Raw genomic sequence first — 23,495 nt, 5'->3', positions numbered from 1 at the left:
GCCCATCCTTGCAGAGGCTGTTCCCACAGCCAGGAAGGAGGCTGAGCTTTTCAGCAGGGCAGAAGAAGGTGCCACAAGCAGAGTGTGGCACTCACTGGACACCAGAGCTGTCAAGTGATGGGGAGAGCTGCACTGGGATGGCCCAGGGACTCTGTGTGCTGCAAGTGGCACTTCCCAGTGCCCAGTCCTCATCTGAGAGCAGGCCCACTGTAAACGTCACCTTATCACACAAACCCAGCCTCCCACCAGGCCAGAGAGGCACCCACAGCCTCCCCACTGTCCCCCTGCAGTGTTTCTGTGAGAGCCACCCTGCAGGGACACCTCAGAGGGGACTGTCCCCTCCCAGCCTCCTGCTGACACCCCCACAGGCCTGTAAGCAAAGATCTGCTCCCAAAATGTGAATGCAAAGAAGAAAAGAGAGACAACCTGAAGGAGATGCTCTTCCTGGCTTCCCTGCCAGAACCAGATGCTGGAATGCTCCCAGGCTGGCTCCCAGAACATCCCATCCTTTCACTCTCCACCTGGGGCCAAGGGCACAACCCCTGTGCTGCACATCTGGGAGGTTCCTGCTCTCCTGCTCCATGCCCAGCCCCTGCAGCCCTGTCACCCCCTCCCTGTGGCTCCTGGGCAAGTGACCTGCAGGTCACTGTTTCCCAGAAAAGAAGTCTGAGAGAAGTCTGCTGGGAGAGCCCCATCCTGCCCTGGCTCACTGCTGACTCACAGACACATCCCCCCCTCTGTTCCCCTTTCCAACCCCAATTTCCCACTGCTGGAGAGCCCCAGGGCACCCACAGCTGGCAGGTTCCTGTCCCCTCCACCCTGGAGTCAGGACAGAGCAGCAGCCATGTGTTAGGAAGGATGAAAGTTTGACAAGAAAGTCTCACAGGTGTGTGTGCTTGGCAGAAAGATTTTTAAATGTAGAGTCTGATGAAGGAATAGAGATGGAAGCAAGTTTTGATATAGAAGAAAAGAATTGCTGAGCCAGTCTCACTGGCTAACCAAGGAGCAAAGGGTGTGTTAGTTAGAAGGGGTTTTATGGCTTAGAGCAAAGGATAAACCCACCCCAAACAAGAAGATGTTTTTACCAAGCAGAAAGAGAGCACAGGCAAACAAGGCAGCAAAGTTGCAAGTAGAAAAAGGTCTCAGAATTTTCCACTGCAAGAAAACTGAAAAACAACTTCTAGCTTAAACTGTAATGTGCTGACTTTTAGTGATTGGAGAACAGTAACATGAATATGGTAATTATAGTAGTTATGATAGGCTATAGGTAATAATTAAGGTATAGGCTGGTTCTGCTGTATTAAGATGCTGAGCAAAGAAAAGTCTATAATGCATTGTAACCAAAAGAAAAGTATAGAATGCATTGTAACCAAGAGAAAAGTCTAGAATGCATTGTAACCAAAAGAAAAGTCTAGAATGCATTGTAACCAAACCGAAAGGGTCTCCAGGCCTGCCTGCAGCTGGAGCTGACAGCTGTGGGCACAGCTCTGTCACCCATGACCCTGGACTGCTGTAACCTCTTGGATACAATAAACTGCATTTTGGATATAATAAACTGCATTTTGGATATAATAAACTGCATTTTGGATACAATAAACTGCATTTTGGAGAGCCCCTGGAGTCCCACATCCCTCATTTCAGCTCTTACAGCCGTGGGGCTGGCAGGGAAGGGTGGCACAGGGCATGTCCTGCTTGGCAAGGTGCTGTCCCCAAGCCAGGGGTGCCCAGTGTCACCTCACTGGGCTGGCAGTGCAGGGGGGGGATCACCCACCCCTGGGGTCCAGCACATGGCAGAGCTGCTGGGAAGCTCCACTGCCCTTGTGACTGCCCCAAAACAGCCCAGGAGGAGCAGCCAGGGTTTGCAGAGTCCCACAGTGTGGCCAGTCCAGAACTGCTCAAGTCTGTGGGGGAACAGGAGGTGGGAAAGCAAAAATCTCACATTTTCTATCCAAGTGCTCCACTCCAGCCACAACAGATGCCAGGGATCTCCATCACCAGAGCTCTCACAGCCAATTAGGCCCCTCAGAAGAAAGCCCAGCCCTTCATTACAGCCTGACAATGACACTCTTCACATCTCAGGATCTCATGAAACACAGCCAGCTCTGTTTTGGTCACTTCTACTTAGGGGCACTAAGCTTCCAAACCAAATATCAGACTCTGAGTGCATTTTTCCAAGTGCCTGAGAAAATGGTGGAGAGCCTCATCCAAGCACCCAGCACAGCCTGGCTGAGTCACAGCCCAGCTGTCACCAGCCCAGGGTGACATTGCCCTCCCTGGGACACACACTGAGCAAAGGCAGGGGAGGCTCAGCTCCTGCCCAGCCACAGAGCACACAGCAGACAAGGAAGGAGCAGGAGGGAAGGAACAAGAGGGGAGTGCAGGACTCTGCAGTGAGTCGTGCCCTGGCCCAGCTCCAGCCTCTCAAGGTGAACAACTTCCACACTGAGCATTTGCACCCAGCCTTCACAATGGCTCATTATTGCACAGTGCTGCTGAGCAGTGTTTGCCTTTCTCCTCTGTGCCCTGGGGAGCTTTCCCAGACCCACCTTTCACCTCAGAGAGTACAAGGCCTTGAAAGCAGGAACACAGCAAAGTCACTGCAAAAGCAAAAAAACCCCACGGCCTTCAGTGTTAGGGAGGTCCAGTGTGAACCAACTCTGCAGAGTCCTTGACTTGACAAAAGGGACTGTGCCAAAGTCTGGGTGACTGCAAAGCTGCTTAGAGCACTCAGCTACATGTGGGTTTACAGCTATGATTCTGCTTTCAGACTGGGCTTCCTTATTTTATTTGAGGGCTCCAAACCTGGATGTTTGAAGACAAGAAAAGCAAGGTGCCTAAAAATAATGACAAAACATTTGGCAAAGAAATCTGCCCCCAGGGGTAAGAATCCTAAGAGAAAACAAAAGTGAGATGCCTCAAGGAAAATCCATAGGGAGAAGGGGAAAAGAAACCTGTTCTAGTGCTGCCCAAGCTCCTTTTAGCAGCTTCTTATTCACATATTCTACAGCCATTACTTTTCTTTTCCAGGCTTCTGGCAAATTCATTTGAAGAGAAGTTAAAATCAATTTTTTCTGTGCTCCTTGCCCCAGAAGAAAGGATCAGAGCTGTCAGTACCTGGCCATTCTCACTGGAAGGTTAAAGTGGAAATCAGCAGCACTCACCTCTGCCAGGTAAAGGATGCAGAACTTGCGATCTTCTGAACCTGCAGGGAAGAAAAACCAGGATCAGAGCGAAGCTGCAGCTGCATTTCTGCAAGTGGAGCCACTGGCAGAGGAACTGGCTGAGGGACAGCACTGAATGAGTGTTTGTTGTTGTCCCCAGTACCAGGCTGTGACCTGGGTGATGTATGTGGCATCTGCCAGGGCCGGGCATGGCCCTGCAGGGACTCAGTGCCCTGGCAGGGATCATCCCGGGGGTTCCTCCTTTGGAAAGGGTTTGCTGCATTCAGAGGCCACTGCAGGCTCTGCTGCCCAACCTGCCCTGGCACCTGCAGCCTGTGGGAGCATCCCAGGGCTGCACAGCTCCTGCAGCACCCACAGAGCCATCCTGGGAATCAGGAATGGGTCTCTCCATCCTATCCCTGGGGGCACTTCACTCCCAGGAGGACTCACAGAGAAACTCCTGTTCCTGCATCTCATTCCCAGCTTCTTGCCCCAAGTCCTGGCTGGTCCTGGTGGTCCTGGGTCATCCTGCTGTCTATCCCAGCCTCCACCAGTGCCAGCAGCTGGAGCACTGCCTCTCCAAGGGGATGGAGCCAAATCCCAGAGCAATGGGAAGCAGCAGGATGGGGCAGGGGGAGGAGCTCATCCTGTTCCTTTGGGCTGAGGACAAACTGCCCAGCATGGGGACACCAAGGACACCCAGCCAGGGAACTTCCACTTTCACAGCTTTGTGAAAGGAGATGGTGCTGGGGACAGCACAATCACCAACTCTGCCATCCACCTCCTGCTAAATGATGGAGCAACCCAGAGGAGCTCCTCAGCTTGCTGCCAGACAACCCAGGAGATGTGTCAGACTCCAGCTGCTCCCCCAGGCTGATCCCTGCAGGCCCAGCCTTCCCTGCACCCAAACAAAAGGCATTCCTGAGGATTTGCCCTGGCCCTGGTGTGTCCCCAGCTCCAGGCATACACCAGCCCCACAGGAGGACATGGAACTGCCCCAGGACAGGGTCACCTCAGCTCTGGAGCAGGACATCCCATCTCCAGAGCAGAACATCCCATCTCCAGAGCAGAACATCCCTTCTCCAGAGCAGAAAATCCCTTCTCCAGAGCAGAACATCCCATCTCCAGGAGCTGGCTGGCCCCTTCACAGCAGCTCTGCCCTTGGCAGCACCATGGGGCTGCTGCTTCCCTGACCCTCCTAATGACATTATCTGTGCCAGGAGCTCAGGCCTGAAGCCTGGGCATGGCTGCAGTGGTGTCAGCACAAGCTCTGCTTCATTTCAGCAGCCTGAGCTGCTGGATGGGAACAGGCTCTGCACAGGGCTGGAAACACCCTGTTCCCCGGAGGAAAACAATTCTCCTGCTGCAGGCAGCAGCCCAAATGTCCAGATAAGAGCTGTGACCCACTGAGGGACTCAGGTGCCTCTTGAGTCACTCCCTGGGCCATGTGAAACCCAGGAAGAACTGGCCTGGAGCCCTTTGCTGGGTGTCTATTCCAGCTGCCTTTTGTGGGGTCACAGCTCTGCCTCCACTGCCAGCTTCAGTTTTAATGCATTTTGCAGGATTTGGGCTGGAAAATCCCTACAGGGCCACCAGGACACTGTGACACAGAGGCTGCTGGAGCCCAGCACCACTGGGAGTGCTGCTGTGGCCCTCGCAGGTGAGGAGCCCCTGTGTGTTCCCAAAACCTTCCCTGTGCTCATCCAGGGCTGCCCCTCCAAATGCTCATTCCCAGGAGGGGAGGGGTGCTGGATCCTGGCAGCAGGAGCAGCTGGGCCTGGCTGGAGCCCATCCCTCACCCCTGCACACAGAGAAACCCCCACTGCTCCCATGGCAGTGCCAGCCCCTCTCCCATCACTCCCAGCAGGACCATCAGGGAGCATTTTCCCTGTGGAGCCCATTGGAGCCCCTCACCCTGTGCTTTTCCCCTCAGAAAAGGCTGGCACACCACGAGTCCTGCTGCTCCTGCTTCTCCTGAGCTGGGCCCTGCTCTTCCCTGCCCCAGGACCTCTCCAGGCTGACTGGCAGAGCAGGTCACAGAGGACCAGCAGCACATCCCAGCTGTGTTTCCTCAGGAGTTTTAGCCAGGTTTTCCCTGATGATGTTGTTATAGATACATATTATAATACTGGCTTTTCACAAATATTAAAATGGATTTTATATGAATAGTGTTAAAGTAACTTTGTTATATAGTTTTTATTTCTGCTGTTAATTAAGCTTAGACATAGTAGTGAAATAGCTATACTTGTATTAAAATGCCTACTTAGATGAGATAACATCCAATGAACATATGAAGAAGACACCTACTACAGATGTGCCAACTATCAGCACTCACCATGGAGTGTCACAGGGTGGACCACGGCCCAAAAACTAGAAGTAATAAAAATAGACTAAAACCATAACCAAAAAATACACAAACTCTAAAAAAACAGATCCAAGGAGGAGATGTGCTAAACAATTATTGGAACATGTAAACTATTTTGGGGAAAAGTTTACTATGCAGAAGGCCTGTGAATGTGCAACAGGCTGATGGAAGGGAAAAGGTATTTAAGGGGTATCCCCAAAGATAACACTTAGGTGCCAAGATGCACCCAGCCCTAATAACCTTTGCTCTATGCTCCTTGTCTCCTATTGTCCTTTATTAAACTTTTTACATTTTCCCAGGAGAGTGAACATGATTTTCACAATGTGAGATCCTCATAAAGAAAGGTCCTGTTGGAGTGTGACAGCCCAGGGAATGACCCTGCTCCCCTTGGGCCTCTGTGGATTCCTTCTGCAGTAACAACTGATCCTGACAAGGTGCAAACCCACCAGAATTAAGTTCCCTTTCAAATTCCTCTCCCCTGAGCTGTGAATCCTGGCACCAGCAACCTCCAGAGCCAGCAGCTGCTGTTCCTGTCCCTCCAGGACTCACTGCTACACATGGCCCAGCAGCTTTGTGCCTACAGGACACACAAAGCAGGGAGCCAGTCTGGGCTAAGGAATGGCTTAAATCCCATTTTCCACCAGCCTTTAGGGAGAACTCCAGTAATGAACTGGCTGCCCATCCCAGCAGCTGGGCTGAGGCAGGGCTGATCCCTGGCAAGGCACAGGGGGAGCCTGGAGGGCAATGGCAGAGCCAGGCAGGGCTGACCTGGGTGCAGATTTCACCACAAACCAGGTTTGCCAGGATTCCTTCCATGTTTTCAAGTCTCTCCAGGGTCAGGGTGGAGCAGCAGAGCCTGATGTGCCCAGAGCCCAGAAATACACGGGAGAGGCACAAGCTGGCACTGGAGGGGTGGCAGATGCCCAGGATGATCCCCAGCTCTGCTCCCCACAGCTCTCGTGACAGCAGCACAGCACATTCCCTCAGACAAAGTCAGGGAAAAGCTAAAATGAAATAAGCAGGAGGAAAAAACTCACTTGGAGGTATTTCCTTCTCTTCCTGATGTGCTGAGCTGGGGACTGGTTTGCCTTGCAGAGTGACGTGAGCTGAGCCTGTGCCAGGCTGGGCACGAGGCTCAGTGGGAGCTCTGCAGGGACACGTCCCCTCTCCAGCTAAACCCTGTCCTGCACACCCACACAGCACAGCAGCTCCTCTCTGCCTCTGCCACTTCCCTGTGCAGCCCATGGAAAGCACCTGCTGCTCTCAGGATCTGGGGGTGCATGCCTGGTGTTGGGTCAGAAGGATGGGAAAAGAGGGAAGCTGTGGCAATGCCCTGGTGAGGGCAGGCACCCCAAACCCTCACCTCTGCTCAGCAAGGCTGGGACTGCACCCAGCAGCCAGGACAAGGTGCTGCCAGGCCCTGCATGTGTGGGAAGGGAAGGAACTGCTGAGCACATCCAAACCCACCTGCAGGAGGGGACAAGCTCATCCCACTGGGGGAGCATGGCAGGGTGCAAGCCCTGGGTGCCCCCCAGCATCCCAAGGAAGGACAGAAGGCCCATAAATCCCACTGTTGCCCTTTGAGCATCCTGGGGCTGCACAACACAGCAGGCTGGGATGTCAAGAAGCCTTTGTTTGCAGGATCCCAGCTGGGGATGGGCTCCCAGAGTTTAAAGGGATAAAGGGATGCCCCTCTCTGTCCCAAAGCTGAGCACACCCACTGCGGGGGAACCAGGATCCCGGTGGGTGGAAATTCCCACAGTGCCTGCTGAGGAAGCCAGCCCTGTGTCACTGGGAGCCAGCTCATCAGCCGGTGCTGGGCTTGTGAAGCAGGAAGAGGCAGCATTGTGAGGCAGATCAGACTGATTTGCTTTCGCACAGAGCAGCGAGCGGCAGGAACAGGAAACAGCACAATGGCCCTGAGCGCACCGGAGATGTCTCAATTGTTGGAGGCAGCCACACGCCTGTTCCTATTCATGGGCCTTTCAGTCATTCAGGAGAGCAGCAGCAAATCCCTGCCAAGAGGGACAGACAGCTCCGAGCTCTCTCCAGCCGCCTTTGAAGCAGCCCTGCCCCAAGCAGGGGGGTTTGAGCTGCCTGAACAGCAGCTGGGCTGGATTCCCAGTGCACGGGGGGGTGAATCAGTGCTGTGGGGACCCCATCTCCTTTGGAGAGCCTTGGGAAGCTATTCCAGACATGATCCAGCTGAGTTATTACGGCAACAAGGCAATAAGTGGCAGAAAACTGCTCACAAATCCACCGTGCCCGAGGTGAGGAGGCACAACCCTGGGCTGCTGCAAGCACAGCTCAGTGTGCAGAGCCAGGAGCAGAGCAGGGAAGCTGATTTCTCCAAGCAGAGCTATTCCCCAGCCTTTGGGAGCAGCCAGGAGCAGCACACACACACGGTCCAGGAGCTGACCAAAAGCACTTTCACATGGAACAATTTCTTTTGTCCCATTCTTAGAAATAAGCAGTGCTGAGAACACACTCAACAAAGCCCAGCGAGGCTTCAATGGCTTTTCGCAGTGGCTCATGGCTGTGGTGCCCCATCTCCCTCCCTTGTGCTTCTGCTCCCACCAAATAGGTCAGGGAATTCATCTGGAAACAGAAATGTTGCTGAAAATGGGAAATAACAACTGACAGGCAGCCTGTGGTGTCCAGCACTGAGCTCAGAACAACGTGATGCATGTGGAGAGACACAGTCCATCCACGGGGCTCGTGGCTCAGCTGGCAAAAGTCATGGGAGCAGCAAAATTCACCCAGAAAAGGATCCCTTTGGAGAAGCAGCCCAGATCTGGATTCATTCCTTTTGGTCAGGGCCACAGGACGGCATAAAGACATTGCTCATGACTTCCAGAGTAATTTGGGGTGGAAGGGGCCTCTCTGGTGGGCTCTGGAGTCCAATCCCTGACCAAAGCACCCAGACCAGGGCACTCAGGAGTCCTGAATGCCTCCAGGCATGGAGATCACAAAACCTCTCTGGGCAACTCAATATCTGACCAACCTCATGACAGGAAACTTTCTCCTTCTATCTCACCCAGATTTCCCCTGTGGGGTCCCAAGGCAGCTGCCTGGGCTGGAGGAGGAGCTGTGGCACAGTCAGGTAACTGTACATAAAACAAGCCCATACCCAAAAGCGACCACACCACACAAGGAACAAGGTGAAACTGGGCCCAGGGCCAACAAGTGGCTCCACCATAGCAAATAGGATGTGGTAGAGCAATTCCCTCATTCCTCTTTAGACCATGAGGAGCTGAAGGGAGCCTTTTGTACAGCCTGAAATAACCCATTTCCAGTCACCCCTGCCCTAGAAGCCCTCTCTGAGCCCTCAGCTGGACACAAAAGGTGTCAGCCAAGGTGCAGGGTGAGGGCAAGGTCGCCAGCCCTGCTCTGAGGGTTTGCCCTTTCCTCCCCAGAGGGGTGAGCAGGGGGATGGATGTGAGCAACAGGGAAACCGTGGGCAGCTCAAGAGAGAAGTAGCAAAGTAAAGCAGCAAAGTCAAGGTCATCAGAGCTTGGCCAGCCACGCTTGGAGCCAATCTCTGAACTCCCTCGAGGCATCATGGGGGAAACCTCAAGGCTTCAGTTCCCTTTCCCAGCCTTGGCCAGTCCCCGCTGTCACAGGGTGACACCACTTGGGGAATGCCAGCCCAGATCCTGAGCCATGCACCCAGAAAGGCTGCAAAGGGTCTGGGTGCTCCTGAGGTGTCCCAGGAGATGGAGCTCCCAGGTAAATGCAGGGACAGCAGGGGTGGTGCTGGCACCCCAGTAAGGATGACCAGGAAGCACCAGGACAGCAGGGTGCTTTGCAGCCAGCAGCCAGAAAACCCCCAAAACACCTCCAGTTGCTGCTGTAGACACTCACCCTCCTGGAGCTTGACACTGTGCAGGTACAGAGGGTTCCTCAGCACATTGCAGCGCCCGGGCTCGTCCTCCTTGGTGAAGAGCAGCAGGTCAGAGTAGACAAAGAGAGTCACCTGGAAGCACAGGAGCAGCACAGGAGAAGCTATAGGGAGCTCATCTCTTGGCACTGAGTGTCCTGGAAATGTCCTCTGTCCCAGGGAGAGGCACCAGGGAGCCCAGACAGCCCTTCCCAAGGGGCTGCTGGCTGCTGCACCCAGCGAGATTCGGATGAGGCTCCCCTCACTTGGCAGCTGCTTCCTGAGGCTGGTGAGTCCTGTGACAGGAGGGATAAACCTGCCTGGCAGTTCCACAGCACACAAACACACCCTCTCTGCTCCCTCCTGTCACTTCCCACTTACACCAGTTACAAATCACAGCAGGAGGAGGGAAAAAGTTGCCAACTAATCCCAGCACTCTGCCGAAGTTGCAGCCTGAAAGCAAATCTGATCCCTCTGATCACCCTCACTGCTCTCAGTGAGAAAGTAAAGTTTGGTTTTTACAAGAGCAGGACCACAGAGAGCAGCTGCAGGGGACAAACCCGACACCTCAAACCACGGTGGGGGTGGACAGGAAACACCGCCCAAGTGTCTCCCAGAGCTGAGCTCCAGCAGAGCCTCAGGTGTCCCAGGGGCTGGGGGCTCCTCCAGGCCAGGGACAGGAAATGCTGTCCCTGCATTTACTTGCCTGAGGTCCTCAGTCCAATCAGTTCAGATTAATGGCACCTTGAAAATGAGAATGGGTTTCTCCACTGCACTGGAGATCCTGGACCCAGAAGCCTCCCAGGGATGAGGGGCTTGGTGTGAGCCTGTCCTGGCCTCCAGGAGCTGGGGCACACAGAGAGCCTCAAAGATCACAGAATCAGGGAACCACAGAATATCCTCAGCTGGGAGGGACCCACCAGGATCCCCCAGGCCAGCCCCTGTCCCTGCCCAGCCCCTGTCCCAGCAACCCCAGCCTGGGCATCCCTGGCAGCGCTGCCCAAAGGCTCCTGGAGCTCTGGCAGCCTCGGGGCCGTGCCCATTCCCTGGGGAGCCTGGGCAGTGCCAGCACCCTCTGGGGGAAGAACCTTGCCCTGAGCTCAGCCTGAGCCTGCCCCAGCTCCAGCCGTGCCCCTGAGTGCTGTCCCTGGTCATCAGAGATGCCAGGGAGCAGCTGCAAGGTGGCAGTGGCAGAGTGGCACAGTGGGTGCCAGACCTGCTCAGGGTGAGGGCCTTGCAGTGCCCCCCAAAACCTCCCACAGCAAAGGGAAAGCTTTGCAACACTGAGCCACAGCAAGGAAGGGTTTGTGGTCTTTTAGCAAAAGGAGACAACACCCAGAGTCACAGAGGGGTGGGAGGGAACACAGAGAGGTGACTCTGTTCCCACAGGGACCAAGTCCCAGCTGACAGCACAGTTTGTGTCTGTGGCTCATGGACACATCCTGAAGAAGACAAGCTGGGTAACAGTTGTCACATGCTGGGGAGTCTCACATCAGGAAAGAGCATCTGGCTCCAAATCCAAAACCAAGCCCTTGCCACAAGACTTCTCCTTGCAGTGCAAGTTCATTTTTGTGGGATTCTCAGTAAGTACAAAGCTGCTGGTGGAGCTTTAATTGACAATGAAACCAGGGAGGGGATGTTCTTGTCTGTGTTATTTGGAAAATCCCTTCCTCTGCTCTCAGCACTCTGCTGGCCTTGTGCCCACATCCACCCTCTTCATTCCTTCTGATCTTGTGGGTAACACAAGGAATAACCAGGCAGAAACTGCACTATAACCCTCATCCCATGCCCACCTTGTGCCAAAGGTGGCCAAAGGTGGCCAAAGGTGGCCAAAGGTGGCCAAAGGTGTGCCATTTTCTGGGACATGTCTGCTGCCATCTCAGGCCCCTCAACCCCAAAGAAGAGATGCTGAAGGGATTTTGGAATAGCAACCCAAAGTGAAGGAGATAAAAGCATGATCAGCTAACAGGCACACAGAAATGGAGGAAAGAAACTGAGAACCTACCACCTGTGGAAGGTTAAAGGGTAGAAAAAAGAGTGGAAGCAGCAGGGAAATCTCTTCAAAACCAAGCAAGTTTCAATAGGGAATCTTGGAAATGGAATTACATGGCTAAGAATTTACAGGTATTGAACTTTTACAGGAAAATTGGATGGATTGTATTCAGGATGTAGAAGGTAAAAGCACAAAAGTGCAGGTTCTGTAGGAGCATCTCAGTCAGATGCTGCTTCCAGGAAGACAATTGATCTGAGAGCAGTTGATAGAGGTGCCTCTGCTCCTCCAGGCTGTTGGGAGGAAAAACAAAAGTGGCCCTTCCACCCACAGAGGCAGGGGCAGAGGCAGGGACAGGGGCAGGGGCAGAGGCAGAGGCAGCCCAGCACTGCAGGGCCTGGGGCTCTGGCAGACCCAGAGGTTGGAGCTGGACACCTGAGAGCTGAGGAGGGCACTCAGGGATGACCCCAGGACAGCAGGGGTAAGGAGAGACTGGAGGAGTAACGTGGAGCTCTGCCCTGGGCTGCCATCCCACACTGACGGGCTGTGACCTGTCTGTAACAGCCCTTGGCAAAAAGATCTACCCTGAAAAACCACAGGGCTCCTAAAAGTCAAGAGCAAACAAACAACAAACACAATGTCTGGGCTCACCCAGGCAAGTCACAGAATTCACCAGAGTTGCTCCTTGGAGTGTCAAAGTAGCTTTGGGTATTTAGCAGAATTTCCTAGCCCACAGTCAGAAATCCAGGAGCTGCCAGGACAGAAGGACTCTCTGAAGACAGAGCTGAGCACCCTGGGTCATTGCTGCAGTGACTGAGGCCACATGGCCATTGTCACATGGGCCTTTTAGGGGGGTCTGAGCAGATTTTACAGGGGGGAAACATTGTTCATAGAGGCTGACCCTGATGTCTCCACACTGCTCACCTGGGTGTGCTCTGCACCACAAACAGCAAAGCCTCTTCTGCTGAGGGACCTGAGCAGCTACAGGACAAAACTGGCAAAGCACTGGCACAGGAGACAGGGACACATTTAAAGAGGGAAATCAGGAGAAACTGAAAGCCAAGAGGGAAGGCAGGAGCAATGAGCCAGTGTGCTGCCCAAGGGGGGATAACCCTGGGACTGCCACTGAGCCCTGCCCTGGGCAGGAGGGAGCCAATATCACAACTTGGGAAGAAAATGTGGCAACAAAATCACTGTGAAAAGGTGCCCAGAAATGCGGCCTTGAAGAGAGAAAGAGGAGAAAGACTCCTGCTCTACAGAGAGGAGAATAAACCCAGCCAAGCCCATCCATGAGGCTGCAGGACTCAGGAGGCCCATCCTGACCTGCAGACCCTGCCAGAGTGGCAGAAAGGAGGGATGAGGAGGGCAGGAGCGTGGCCCACCCTGAGCAGACACCTCAGGGCTCTGGGAGAACTCCAGGTCCATTGGAGATGGATGGACAGGGCCAAAGGCCACCTTGGACACCCCGTGGGCCATCACCCGCTGGCTCCTCTGGCACTCCACGGGCTGGAGGGATTTCAGGAGGCCATAAAATGGGAATTGCAGCAAAGTCTAGACAGGATGTGATTAAGGCCTGAATAAGGATTGCCCCAGAGGTAAGGTCAGGGAAAGGACAGACCCTGGCAAGCCTCCAGAGAGATAGGTTGATTCCTTCAGGAGATGGGAGAGAGTTTGCTCAGGGACAAGGATGCAGTGCCTGATGTGGAAACTGCCCCAGGGAAAAGATTCTGGGAGTTTGGGAAGGAAAGAAAGGAGTAGGACCTGCAGCTCTGAGCCCTGCACCCAGGCCCTCCTGTTTTGAGCCTCTCAGGCAAAGCAGATTAATAACACACAGAGAACAGTCCTGCAAAGCACAGGAGCCCAGCTGGAGAGAGCCTGTGTGGGAAGAGCAGTGGGAAAACAGAAAACCTCATGGAGCAAGGAAGGAAGAAAGGACTGGTTGGACACAAGACAGCCTCTGTCCAGGCATCAGAGGAGGCAGAGAGGGAAAGAACTCAAGGCCAGCAAAGAGAGGAGTCAGAGCCCTCCTGCACCTGTGGTGTCCAGGCTGTTTTAGGTGTTGCTGGCTGCAGAGGTTCAGGTTCTCTCCCCTCACAGCTCAGCAAGACCAAAGCAGAGCCTGGCACTGCAGAGACTTGCAGGAGCTCCTTGGAGCTCCCCAGAGCCTTCCATGGCTGTGCCCACACTCAGACAGGAGAGAGCCCTTCCCAAGGGCCACAGGTGACATCCCAGCCTTGCTCTCTCCACTGTCCCTGCCAGCAGGGGCTCAGCACCACGGGCTGTTCCCTTCAGCATTTCTCATTCCTCACCCCATTGACTCAGCCCCTGCTGCCCTGCCCCTGTGCCAGCTCACCCAGACAGCACAGCCCCAGGGCACCAGCATTCCCAAACTCTGCCTCACACTCCTGGCCTGCACCCTGGCTTCCCTGGCACCAGCTCCAGCTGGGAAATCCTCTCCTGTCAGAACTCAGCACATTCCTCCAGGTGTCCAGAGTTGCCGAGGACCCCACCAGGGGCCTCAGAGACCCAGGCACGCAGCCCAGAGCACCTGGGGATTTGATCTTGACCCTTGGAGCAAGTTGCCAACTTTGTATGAGGACATGAAAGTCACACAGGTTTGAATAGCATAAGAACAAAATGATCACAAGGTGAAAATGTAGATTTTAAGAATTTGGTACGGCAGTTGTAGAGACAAGATGGAAGAACTTAAGCGTGCCTAGCCTTTCTTCTTCTTCTTCCTGTTCTCCATTTTCTGCAGTGATGTTGGCACTTTGGGATTGGTTTAGAGTAGAAGTTCACTGTCTAACATGGGTGATAGGTACTGGGAATTAAGTGTCAACATGTTCTATGTAGTTTGTAGTATAAAAGGACAATGCTGCCCTGGGGGTGGTCAGAGTGCCTGTGGCTGCCCTGCTGAGCAGATCTCTGCTGGGCAGGAAGAAAATTTTATAGATAAGAATTAATAAACAACTTCAAGAGCGAAAAGTGAAGAGTCCAGACTCGTTCTTCAGCTGTGTGGGCCGAAGCAGAGACACCCTGCACATCTCAGGGCAGCAATCAACAACCAAAAACCTGAGACTCTCCCAGCTCCAGGCTCACCCCAAGAGCATCATAAGCAGAGTCCTTTCCCTGTGAGACATTTTCCTCCTCACCCTGCCCCTAGTGGGGTCTCTGCTCCTCCAAACACACTTGTCCTGGGGTTCTTCATCACCCCCACGTGCACAAACACCCCACTCAGGCTGCAAACAGCATTAGTTATCCATAAATATTCCACAGTTGGCTGCTGCTCCAAATATCTGAGTCTGACCTGAAGGCAGGTAAACCAACCCAGCCTGGAGGAGCTCCTGACTTCAGCTGCACCCCCAAACCATCCAGCACAGCTGTGCCACACAACAGCAGTTTACCTGGGTTTCAGTCCTGCAGGTGCCCAGAAAAGTCTGAGCAGCACAGGACAGCAGGGCAGACAGGGAAAGGGGTTTAGTTAAAAGTTAGTGCCAAGTTTTCTAATCAATCATGGACTTTTTCATGTACTTTGATGTATTTTCATGTACTTTTTGGCAGAAAAAAAGAAAAAGATGTTCAAGTCAAAGCAAGGGATGAATTACACAATGAAAACCAGAGAGAGGAGTCACTTAGCACAACCCTCTGCTGGTTTGTACTGGCCAGCAATGGGAATTGGCTCAGGCCTTCTGCTGTTGGCCACCCAGAAACTAAAACCAGTGAAGCAGAACTTTCTCTACAGGTCTGTGGAGATGACACATTGTTCACTCCTACTGAATTCAACCCCAAATTACTCAGTGGGATCCTCTGAAATTACCCCAGAAGAAATGTTCCTGGTTAGCAGCGCACGAGTGGGCTCTGCCTCTCTCCCAGATTCCAAGGCTTTGCAGACTTTGCAGTTGGATGCAAGTGAAAGCAGCAGCAAATGTGATCAACACATCCAAACCCTGCCAGTTTGGATGGTAAGAGCTGTCTCATCCCCGGGGTGCCAAAGTCCTGTTGTGCCCCCAGAGTTCCAACAGCTCTCCAACAACATGGCAGAAAAGTTGAAGTAAGAAGAACGAGAGGAATTTGGGCAGGACACGTGAGCTGTTTCAGGAACTGAAATTCTGAGAACATCTGCAGCAAGTTCTCTGTCTGCTTCTAGTTCTAGTGGATTCTCCTTCCCTAGAGATGCTGCAAAGCCATGTGGATACAACCCTGAGTGACTTCAGGGGATCCCTGAACAAGGGGATGGGACTGGATGACCTCCCCTGGTGCCTTTCAGCCTGAACCACTCTGTGCTTCTCTAACCTGGCACAAAACATCCTTAAACCCCCTCCTCCTGAGCCTGCTGGGCTGTCACTGATGTGCATTTGCCACCCACAGTTTCCTCTCTCTGAGCCCAAAGGCAACAGGAACAACAGTTGATTTCTAGCCCAGAGAGTTTTGATATTTAGTTTATCCCACAATAAACTGTCCAGAAGTCTTTCCAAATATCATATCAATACAGTCACTGCACAATGAAACATTTCCCTTCTCCATGTAATGAGGTGTCCCTTCCAGTCCCTCCAGTGCCTGAAGGGGCTCCAGGAGAGCTGGAGAGGGACTGGGGACAAGGGTGTGGAATGCCAGGACACAGGGAATGGCTCCCAGTGCCAGAGGGCAGGGCTGGATGGGATATTGGGAATTAGGAATTGTTCCCTGGCAGGGTGGGCAGGCCCTGGCACAGGGTGCCCAGAGCAGCTGGGGCTGCCCCTGGATCCCTGGCAGTGTCCAAGGCCAGGCTGGACAGGGCTGGGAGCACCTGGGACAGTGGGAGGTGTCCCTGCCCTTGGAATGGGACTGGATGAGCTTAAAGTCCCTTCTAACCCAAAGCATGGTGATTCTATCATTCAGCCCTCTATGTAAGACAGCAGAAGAGCAGGTTTGGAGAGCCCAGAGAATGTGGAAGAGTTTTACCTGTGTGGTCCTGTTCCTGCTCTCGAGAAGGAGCAGCTCCTCCGACAGCAGCAGAGTCCGGGCTGGGTTGCAAAGATCCAGGGGCTACATTTGGATGGGAAAATAAAAAAATAAAAAAAAGGAAACAAAAGAAACAGTCAAACCTTCCACTGGCAGTGTGGTTAGTGAGATACACTTTCCACCCACCAAACCCACTTTGTGTCACTTTGAGCTGTAACTCACATGGGGAGAAGCCACCCGTGCTCAGAGGGACACAAAATCCGCAGTCCAGTGAGAGGAGAAAGCAGAGCCTTGCACTCACACCTCCAGCAGCCCAGCTGTGCCTCTGACAGGGGCTGCTCTGCAGGGGGGGTTATGGGTGTTTGTCAGCAGGAAGCACAACCACAGGGCTGGCAGGGCAGGTTCCCACGTCCCTCAGGCACCAATATTGAACCTGATGGTGTGCATCACTCCTAAAGCAACTTTTAGCAATTCCTGTCCCTTCCCGTGCCACACCCAGCTCAATGCTGGAGAATGGGACAGGTTCACATGTCCTGAGTGCACAAGAAACCCTGCAGCAGCAGCCTGGAGCAGCAGAGTGGGAACAGGAGGGATCTGCACAGGGCCCTGCAGGGTGACAGTGCAGAGGGGAAAAGCAGCTCCTGAAGGGGCAGCAGAGTGGGAACAGGAGGGATCTGCACAGGGCCCTGCAGAGGGAAAAGCAGCTCCTGAAGGGGCAGATTCCCAGGCACAAGCCAGGATGAGGTTTGGGTGTAAGGAGGCAGAAAGTGCCAGTTGTGTTCCTGCCAACAGAAGCTGAGGGCTCAGCCAGGGGCCACAGGGAGGAGGGGGTGATCAAACACCTTCCCCCAGCTCCAGCCCAGCCCAGCCTGGCCTCAGGCAGCCCAGGGCTCAGGCAGGAGGGACATGGAATGGGGACATGGCTTCAGGCTGGGCTGAGGGGACAGTGACACTGCCACTGGCACAGGAGGACAAAGGGCTCCCCACAGGCTCAGAAAGGAAGGGATTCATCAGCAATGTACTATAATACATGGAGCAGATGAGATTTTTGGGGTTCTGGCCACATGAAGGACAAAATGAAGGAAACAGAGGAAGTCAGAGCTACCACCACCGAATTCAGGGCTGTTGTCTTAAAACAGCTCATGGACTTGCAGAGGCAGAACTTTCCCTGTGGAGCCATTACAGCTCTGAATCCTTGTCTTCTGCTCTGGAGCCAGGCTGGGAGAGCTGGGGGTGCTCACCTGGAAAGGAGAAGCTCCAGGGAGAGCTCAGAGCCCCTGCCAGGGCCTGAGGGGGCTCCCAGAGAGCTGGAGAGGGACTGGGGACAAGGAATGGAGGGACAGGACACAGGGAATGGCTCCCAGTGCCAGAGGGCAGGGATGGGTGGGATATTGGGGAGAAATCCTTCCCTGGGAGGATGGTGAGGCCCTGGCTGCCCAAATTTTAGTGTGCCCACAGCTAAACTAAAACCCCTTTGCACACACTGACAGCACAAGAACCCTCAAGAAGAACCCCACTGATCTGCAATTCCAAAGTCAGCTCTGAAGCCCAAAAGCTGGGACACCTCCTCCTGACCCAAGCAAGTACCAAGGGCCACATTTGAAAAGCTGAAAAGGAGAAAAAAAAAATCCAACAGAGAATTGCTTGGACAGGACAGAATTCCCTTTGAGACAGCCCCCAGCACTGTGCCAAGTGCAGCCAGCTCCAGAGGAGAGCTGAGCATGGCAGGGATCCTGCTGGGAGGGAGATCCTTGCAGGGATGCCCAGGCTGGGCACTCCCTGGAGCTGAGATTGGGCACTGAGCACCTCCAGCCCCCGTGGCTGCACTGACCTGCACAAAGATGGGGAACACCAGCACTTTGGGGGCCAGGGTCACGTAGGTGCCGTAGGAATGGGGGATGTGAGGCCTCACTATGGTGCAGTTCTGGTAGTTCCCATAGCTCTTCATGCTCTGCACAGTCTTCATCAGCCTGGATTTCCTCCCAGAGCCCGTGTGGGATTTCCCTTTAGAGCCATTCCCTGGATGGACACAGGAGGCAGAAGGAAAGACAGGATGAGGAGGGAGCTCCAGCTCTGTCACTCCAGCTCAGCCCTGCTCTCCCAGGCTGGAGCAGGCCATGGGGAACTGCTGGGGCAGGAGCTGCAGGGACAGGCAGCACTCAGCTGCCCAGCAGTCCCAGGGATTCAAGGAATAACAGCACTGATCCATTGTTTCCAATGGCAAACAAGAGGCCCCTGGGTGGTTTTGTTCCAGGGCTGTTTGCTTGGTGGCCTGAGGACTTCAGTGGGTGCCACCAGCAGCACAGACACGGCTGGGAAGGTACAAACAGAGCCCAGGGAGGCCACAGCAAGCTCTGCTTCAGGCCAGCACATCCCACCAGTGCCCTGCCCTCTGAGTGTCCCCCTGCAGGGCTCTGTCCCACCCTGGGGTCCCAGCACAGAAGGACCTGGAGCTGCTGGATGAGTCCAGAGGAGGCCCCTGGGATGCTCCAGGGGCTGGAGCCAGGCTGGGAGAGCTGGGGGTGTTCACCTGGAGAGGAGAAGCTCCAGGGAGAGCTCAGAGCCCCTTGCAGGGCCAGAAGGGGCCCCAGGAGAGGAACTTCAACATTTTTATCCACACAAGTCCTGCCTGCTCTGGATTCTGGGCATGGAATTAGCAAAGTGCAGGAATGCCATGCCATGGGGCAGTGGGTTAATGACAGCTCTCAGAAGATGCTGGGATTGGAGGTGTCAGAGAACCAGGCAGGAGTTACAAACACTCATGGCTGGATCAATCCCTGCTGCTGCCAGCAGTGCTTTCTCAGACATTGGGTGTATTTATAAAGGATGAGCTCACTGTTCATGAGGCTGGCACCACATCAGCCTCTGTTTTCCAGCATTGCATTCTGGGCTGGAAAAGGCCCAAGCACCTGACTGGCTTTCAGTCTGTCCCTCTTCCCTGAAGAGTTATCCTCACTCAAAGGAGGGATTACAGGAGCCTTTCTCCTGCACCCTCCCACCCCAGCTGTTGCTGTCCTGATGGACCCCAGCAACCTAAAACTGCCCTAAAACTCACAGGCAACAGATCCAACAGGAACTGCATGGCTCTCTAACCAAAATTCACACCTTCAAAAGAAGCCCCACGAAAAATCAACGTATTTCCTTCCTCCCTCCTCCTGTAGCTGATGAACTGAGCCAGCCTGGGGCTGCAGGCAGAGCTCTCCACTGGGACTGAACATATCCAGGTGAAGAGCTGGAGCATTCTGCTTCAGCCCCACAGGGATGTCTCAGGAACAGGAATGAGCATCCCTCCTGCATTTCCCTGGGGAACCCCAGCACCTCTCCTTCCCTCCCTGCAGCCACCCCAGAGCTCCTGCTCCCACCACAGAGCCTCTGGAGCTCCTGCTCCCACCACAGAGCCTCTGGAGCTCCTTTTACCACCACAGAGCCTCTGGAGCTCCTGTTCCCACCCAGAGCCTTTTACCCTCGCACTGTGAGGGATGCCCAGCACCTTCCCAGGCAGAAATGAGCCAAAACACTCCTGACCATGGCCCAGGGCAGATAAGGCCTGGTCCAAAGCAAACACACAAAGCTGCCCAGCATTACCTATTCCATTAAGCATTAGGAAATAGCACATTTACTCCCAGATAAAGGCAGCAGAGGCAGCCAGCCTGGGCTGGGAAGCCAGCTTGGCTGTTTACTGCTGGCTGGAGCAGCTGCCTTTGCTGGGGGCACCCTCATGACCTAAGAGCTTGTTTCCACCTCTAAGTGCATTAATCCTGACATTTTCCCTTTTCCCTTTTTCCTGGTTGCACTGGCAGATAATATCAAAGCTCAAGAGACAGCTCAGCACAGGCCAGATAAGATCTGTCTGGGCTGTTTAGGATTTACTTTTGCTCTTATCCCTAAATCACCTCGTTCTATCAGAGGAAATAATCACCTGCACAGGTTCCTGGCACAGAAACACACCCAAATGTCAGCTCCTGCCACTGGGTGGGCAGCTCTGTGCTGCCACACTTCATCCCTGCTCAGGTTAGCTGATACCTCCCTCCCTCTGAACTTAACATTAAATAATTAAAAACAAATCCATAAAAATCCAAAATTTGCTACGGGAAGAAGCCCAAGCCATTCAAATCCCACCTCACTGTAAGAACAAGTCCCCCTGGTCCAGCTCATCTTTTCACAGGACCCACAAACAGCAGGAAAGAGCTGCAATCATCCACAGAACAAAACATCCCCTGCAGCTGAGAGTGGAAAATTCTCCTGGTGCAGAGCTCCAGGGCTGGGAGCTCCCAAGGCAGGGGGGCCTGGCCCTCCCTGCTCCCTCCTGCTCCCCAGCACTGCCCCCATGGCTCTGCCTGCCCCACTCTTGGCTTTCTCTGGACACAGCCCCACCTCAGAGACAGCACCAAGTTTGCCAGCTGTGCCCTCACCAGACAGGGAATCCTGAGGGGTTCACACCCTCCAGGAGCTCAGCTCTCCTAGGGATCCACAGCTCATCCTGAGGGCATCCAGACAGGCCAGGGCAAGCACAGCCTCCCAAAGCTCCCAAATCCATGAGCAGACAAGGGGGATTTCCACATGGACCTGGATTCCTGCAGTGCCCAGCCCTGCCACCCACCTCAGCCCACTCTTCCCACAGGTCCAACCATCCCCAGGGAGCTCCAGGCATCCCACACACACCTGTCACAGCTGTGGTCCATGTTATGAGCTTATGTTTCAAAGGTTTTTTGAGGAGAGCTGGCTCAGAGACTTTGCAGCAGCCCAGGGCTTGAATATTCCCCAAATCTGACCCAGCTGCTGGCACTGATGTGAGGCACAGCCAGCCTCACTCCTGTGGCACTGAAGGAGTGTCAGAGCAGGGAGCAGCTGTCCCAGCAAGGCCTCATGGATGAGGAGAACACGTGGGAAGCAGGATGGATGCTCAGAGCTCTCACCCTGCCCTGGGAGGTCCCCACAGCAGAACCCTCTGAGAGCTCCCCAGACCCCTCACGTGAGGCTCACCCTGTGCCCAGCTCCCCTCGGATTTTGGGTTCAAGGATGATCCCAAAGCCCCTGGGCTGCTGCTCCTGCCCTCAAACCCCAGCCCTGCAGGGCTGGCACAGGGAGCTGATGGTGCCAGGAGGCCCAGCCTGGAGCTGGGTGCTGGGAGCAGCTCCCCCAGCCAGGCACACTCACCCACAGAGGTGCTGTCCTCCTGGTACACGGGCCTCAGCAGCTGTGGGGACAGAGACAGGGACACAGTCAGCTCCAGAGACTGTGACACAACCAGCTACAGAGGGTAACATGCCAAACCCAGCCAAGCCAGAGCACTTCAGAGAGGGGAAAAAAAAATCATTTTTGCAGCAGAAAAGGAGAGCAATGACCGACAGTGTGGTCTTGTGCAGTGGGAACAAGACAGTGGGCTGTGACTGTGACCCCCCCAGGTAATGAGTGGAAAGGCAGTGCCAGATGGAGCCAAGGCTCTCTGGAACACTCCCCACGTCCTCCCCACACCCCTGGGGTGAGCCCTGAGGGGAGGCAGCAGGGAAATGCTTTAGGAAAACAGTGAAAGGGGACAGAGGTGTGGCTCGTAAAACTGGCAAATATTTCGAGCTGATGCTGGATAAGGCTGAAGCAGGGGCCAGGAGAGGCTGCAGCCAGGGCCATGTGCAGCCCCAGCCCTACCTGGCTGCCGGGGTTCAGCGGGGCCAGGATGATGTAGTTCTGGTCGGCAGCAGAGGGCACCCGGGACAGGGCGGGCAGGGTGTTCTGGCCCCGCTTGCCCAGCTCCGTGTACCTGTCCCAGGTGTGCAGCCCCAGCCCCTCGGAGCCATCGTAGAGGATGTGGCAGCTGCGGCGCTGCTCGGCCTGCGCGGGGCCGCTCTTCTCCCGCTTCTGGGGAGGGGACTGCAGGTCGTAGGCGGATTTGCAGGAGGACCTGCGGGGCATGGCCTCGTGGGCCGGCTTCACCTGAGGCACCAGCCTCCACACCAGGAGGATGATCTCCGTGGGACAGTTCCTGGCACAGATGGGGTGGGGAAATCAGGGCTGCAGCACCGTGTCCTGCACCCAGCCCTGCAGCCCTTCCTCCCTCCAAATCCTCTGCTGCTCTCGCGTGCTCCCCAGCCCCTCCATCCTTCCTTCCTTCCCCAGGGAATCCTTTCCTGCATCCTTCCCTCTCTAGGGAATCCTTTCCTGCATCCTTCCCTCTCTAGGGAATCCTTTCCTGCATCCTTCCCTCTCTAGGGAATCCTTTCCTGCATCCTTCCTTCTCCAGAGAATCCTTTCCTGCATCCTTCCCCTCCAGGGAATCCTCTCCCAGTGTCCTGCACCCCTCAGAGCTTTTCCCTTCCCACAGTCACTCAGTGCTCTCCCTGCCCTGGGGTTTGGGTTCCCCCAGACCATCTCTCCCTGCCCTGGGGTTTTTGGGGAGCACTCACCGGATTTCATGGGCCAGCTCCACACATTTCCAGTGCTCCACAGGCTGCTCGTTCAGCTGCAGCACCGTGTCCAGCTGCTGCAGCCCTGCCTTCTCTGCTGGGCCACCTGAGAGGGACAAATTCCAGTCACCTGCAGGCAGGAGGCCGAGTGGGAGGGGGAGGAGAAGCCCTGGAGCTTGGAGACCCCCAGAGAGCTCCACAGCTTGGAGCCCTCACTCCCCCAAACCCCATCTGACACCCACACCCAAAAATGAAGTGAGATCAGCCAACCTGGAGCTTCACCTTGCAGCACATCCACACACACAGAGCACCAGGACAGAGCCAGCAGTGCTCCCTCAGAGCTAGTGCATGAAATCCCCATGTTTCCTGGGGTGCAGTGGGGAGCAACAGAGCACACTGGAGACACCAGTCCATCCCACAGGTGCACAGCAAGAGGTTCTACTCAGGGAACTGAGGATTCCCACAATCCTGATCCCCTCTGACCTGTTTTCCCCCCAGATGATTTCTGAAGGTCACCCAACCAGACAGACAGTTTTCAGGTTGGAGAGGGAAGGGAACAAAATCTCTGCAAATAACTGAAAACATTGCCAAAATAGTGACAGTGCTAACCCAGTGGCCTCTGACCTCATTAGAGGCAACAGAGAATTCATCTAATGAAGTTTCTTGGAGGTACCCGAGTCCTGCAAGGCGTGGGAGCTCCAGAATCACAACCAGCTCTGGGAAGCAAGAAAGGAACAAGAATTGATCCAAATCAAGA

The 23,495-nt window shown here is 54.6% G+C and overlaps 1 protein-coding gene across 2 annotated transcripts in view; it reads right to left on the bottom strand.

The window, feature by feature from the left end:
* Positions 1 to 23,495, bottom strand: part of RGS3 (regulator of G protein signaling 3) — a 74,824-nt gene that overhangs the window by 36,214 nt on the left and 15,115 nt on the right. For both annotated transcript variants that reach the window (XM_071453797.1, XM_071453798.1), the window contains 7 exons: positions 22,739 to 22,844; positions 21,984 to 22,317; positions 21,495 to 21,534; positions 18,169 to 18,356; positions 16,338 to 16,421; positions 9,391 to 9,502; positions 3,162 to 3,202 (listed from right to left, as the gene is read on the bottom strand). In XM_071453797.1, coding sequence (XP_071309898.1) covers positions 3,162 to 3,202; positions 9,391 to 9,502; positions 16,338 to 16,421; positions 18,169 to 18,356; positions 21,495 to 21,534; positions 21,984 to 22,317; positions 22,739 to 22,844 — 905 coding nt within the window. The remainder of the gene's footprint in view (positions 1 to 3,161; positions 3,203 to 9,390; positions 9,503 to 16,337; positions 16,422 to 18,168; positions 18,357 to 21,494; positions 21,535 to 21,983; positions 22,318 to 22,738; positions 22,845 to 23,495) is intronic.

Source organism: Agelaius tricolor, unplaced genomic scaffold (genome assembly GCF_023055355.1).
Source record: "Agelaius tricolor isolate 1412-34295 unplaced genomic scaffold, bAgeTri1.0.p SCAF_37, whole genome shotgun sequence".
Taxonomy (NCBI): Eukaryota; Metazoa; Chordata; class Aves; order Passeriformes; family Icteridae; genus Agelaius; species Agelaius tricolor.
Note: the sequence above shows the minus strand (reverse complement) of the source record. Positions and strands in the feature narration are given on the sequence as shown.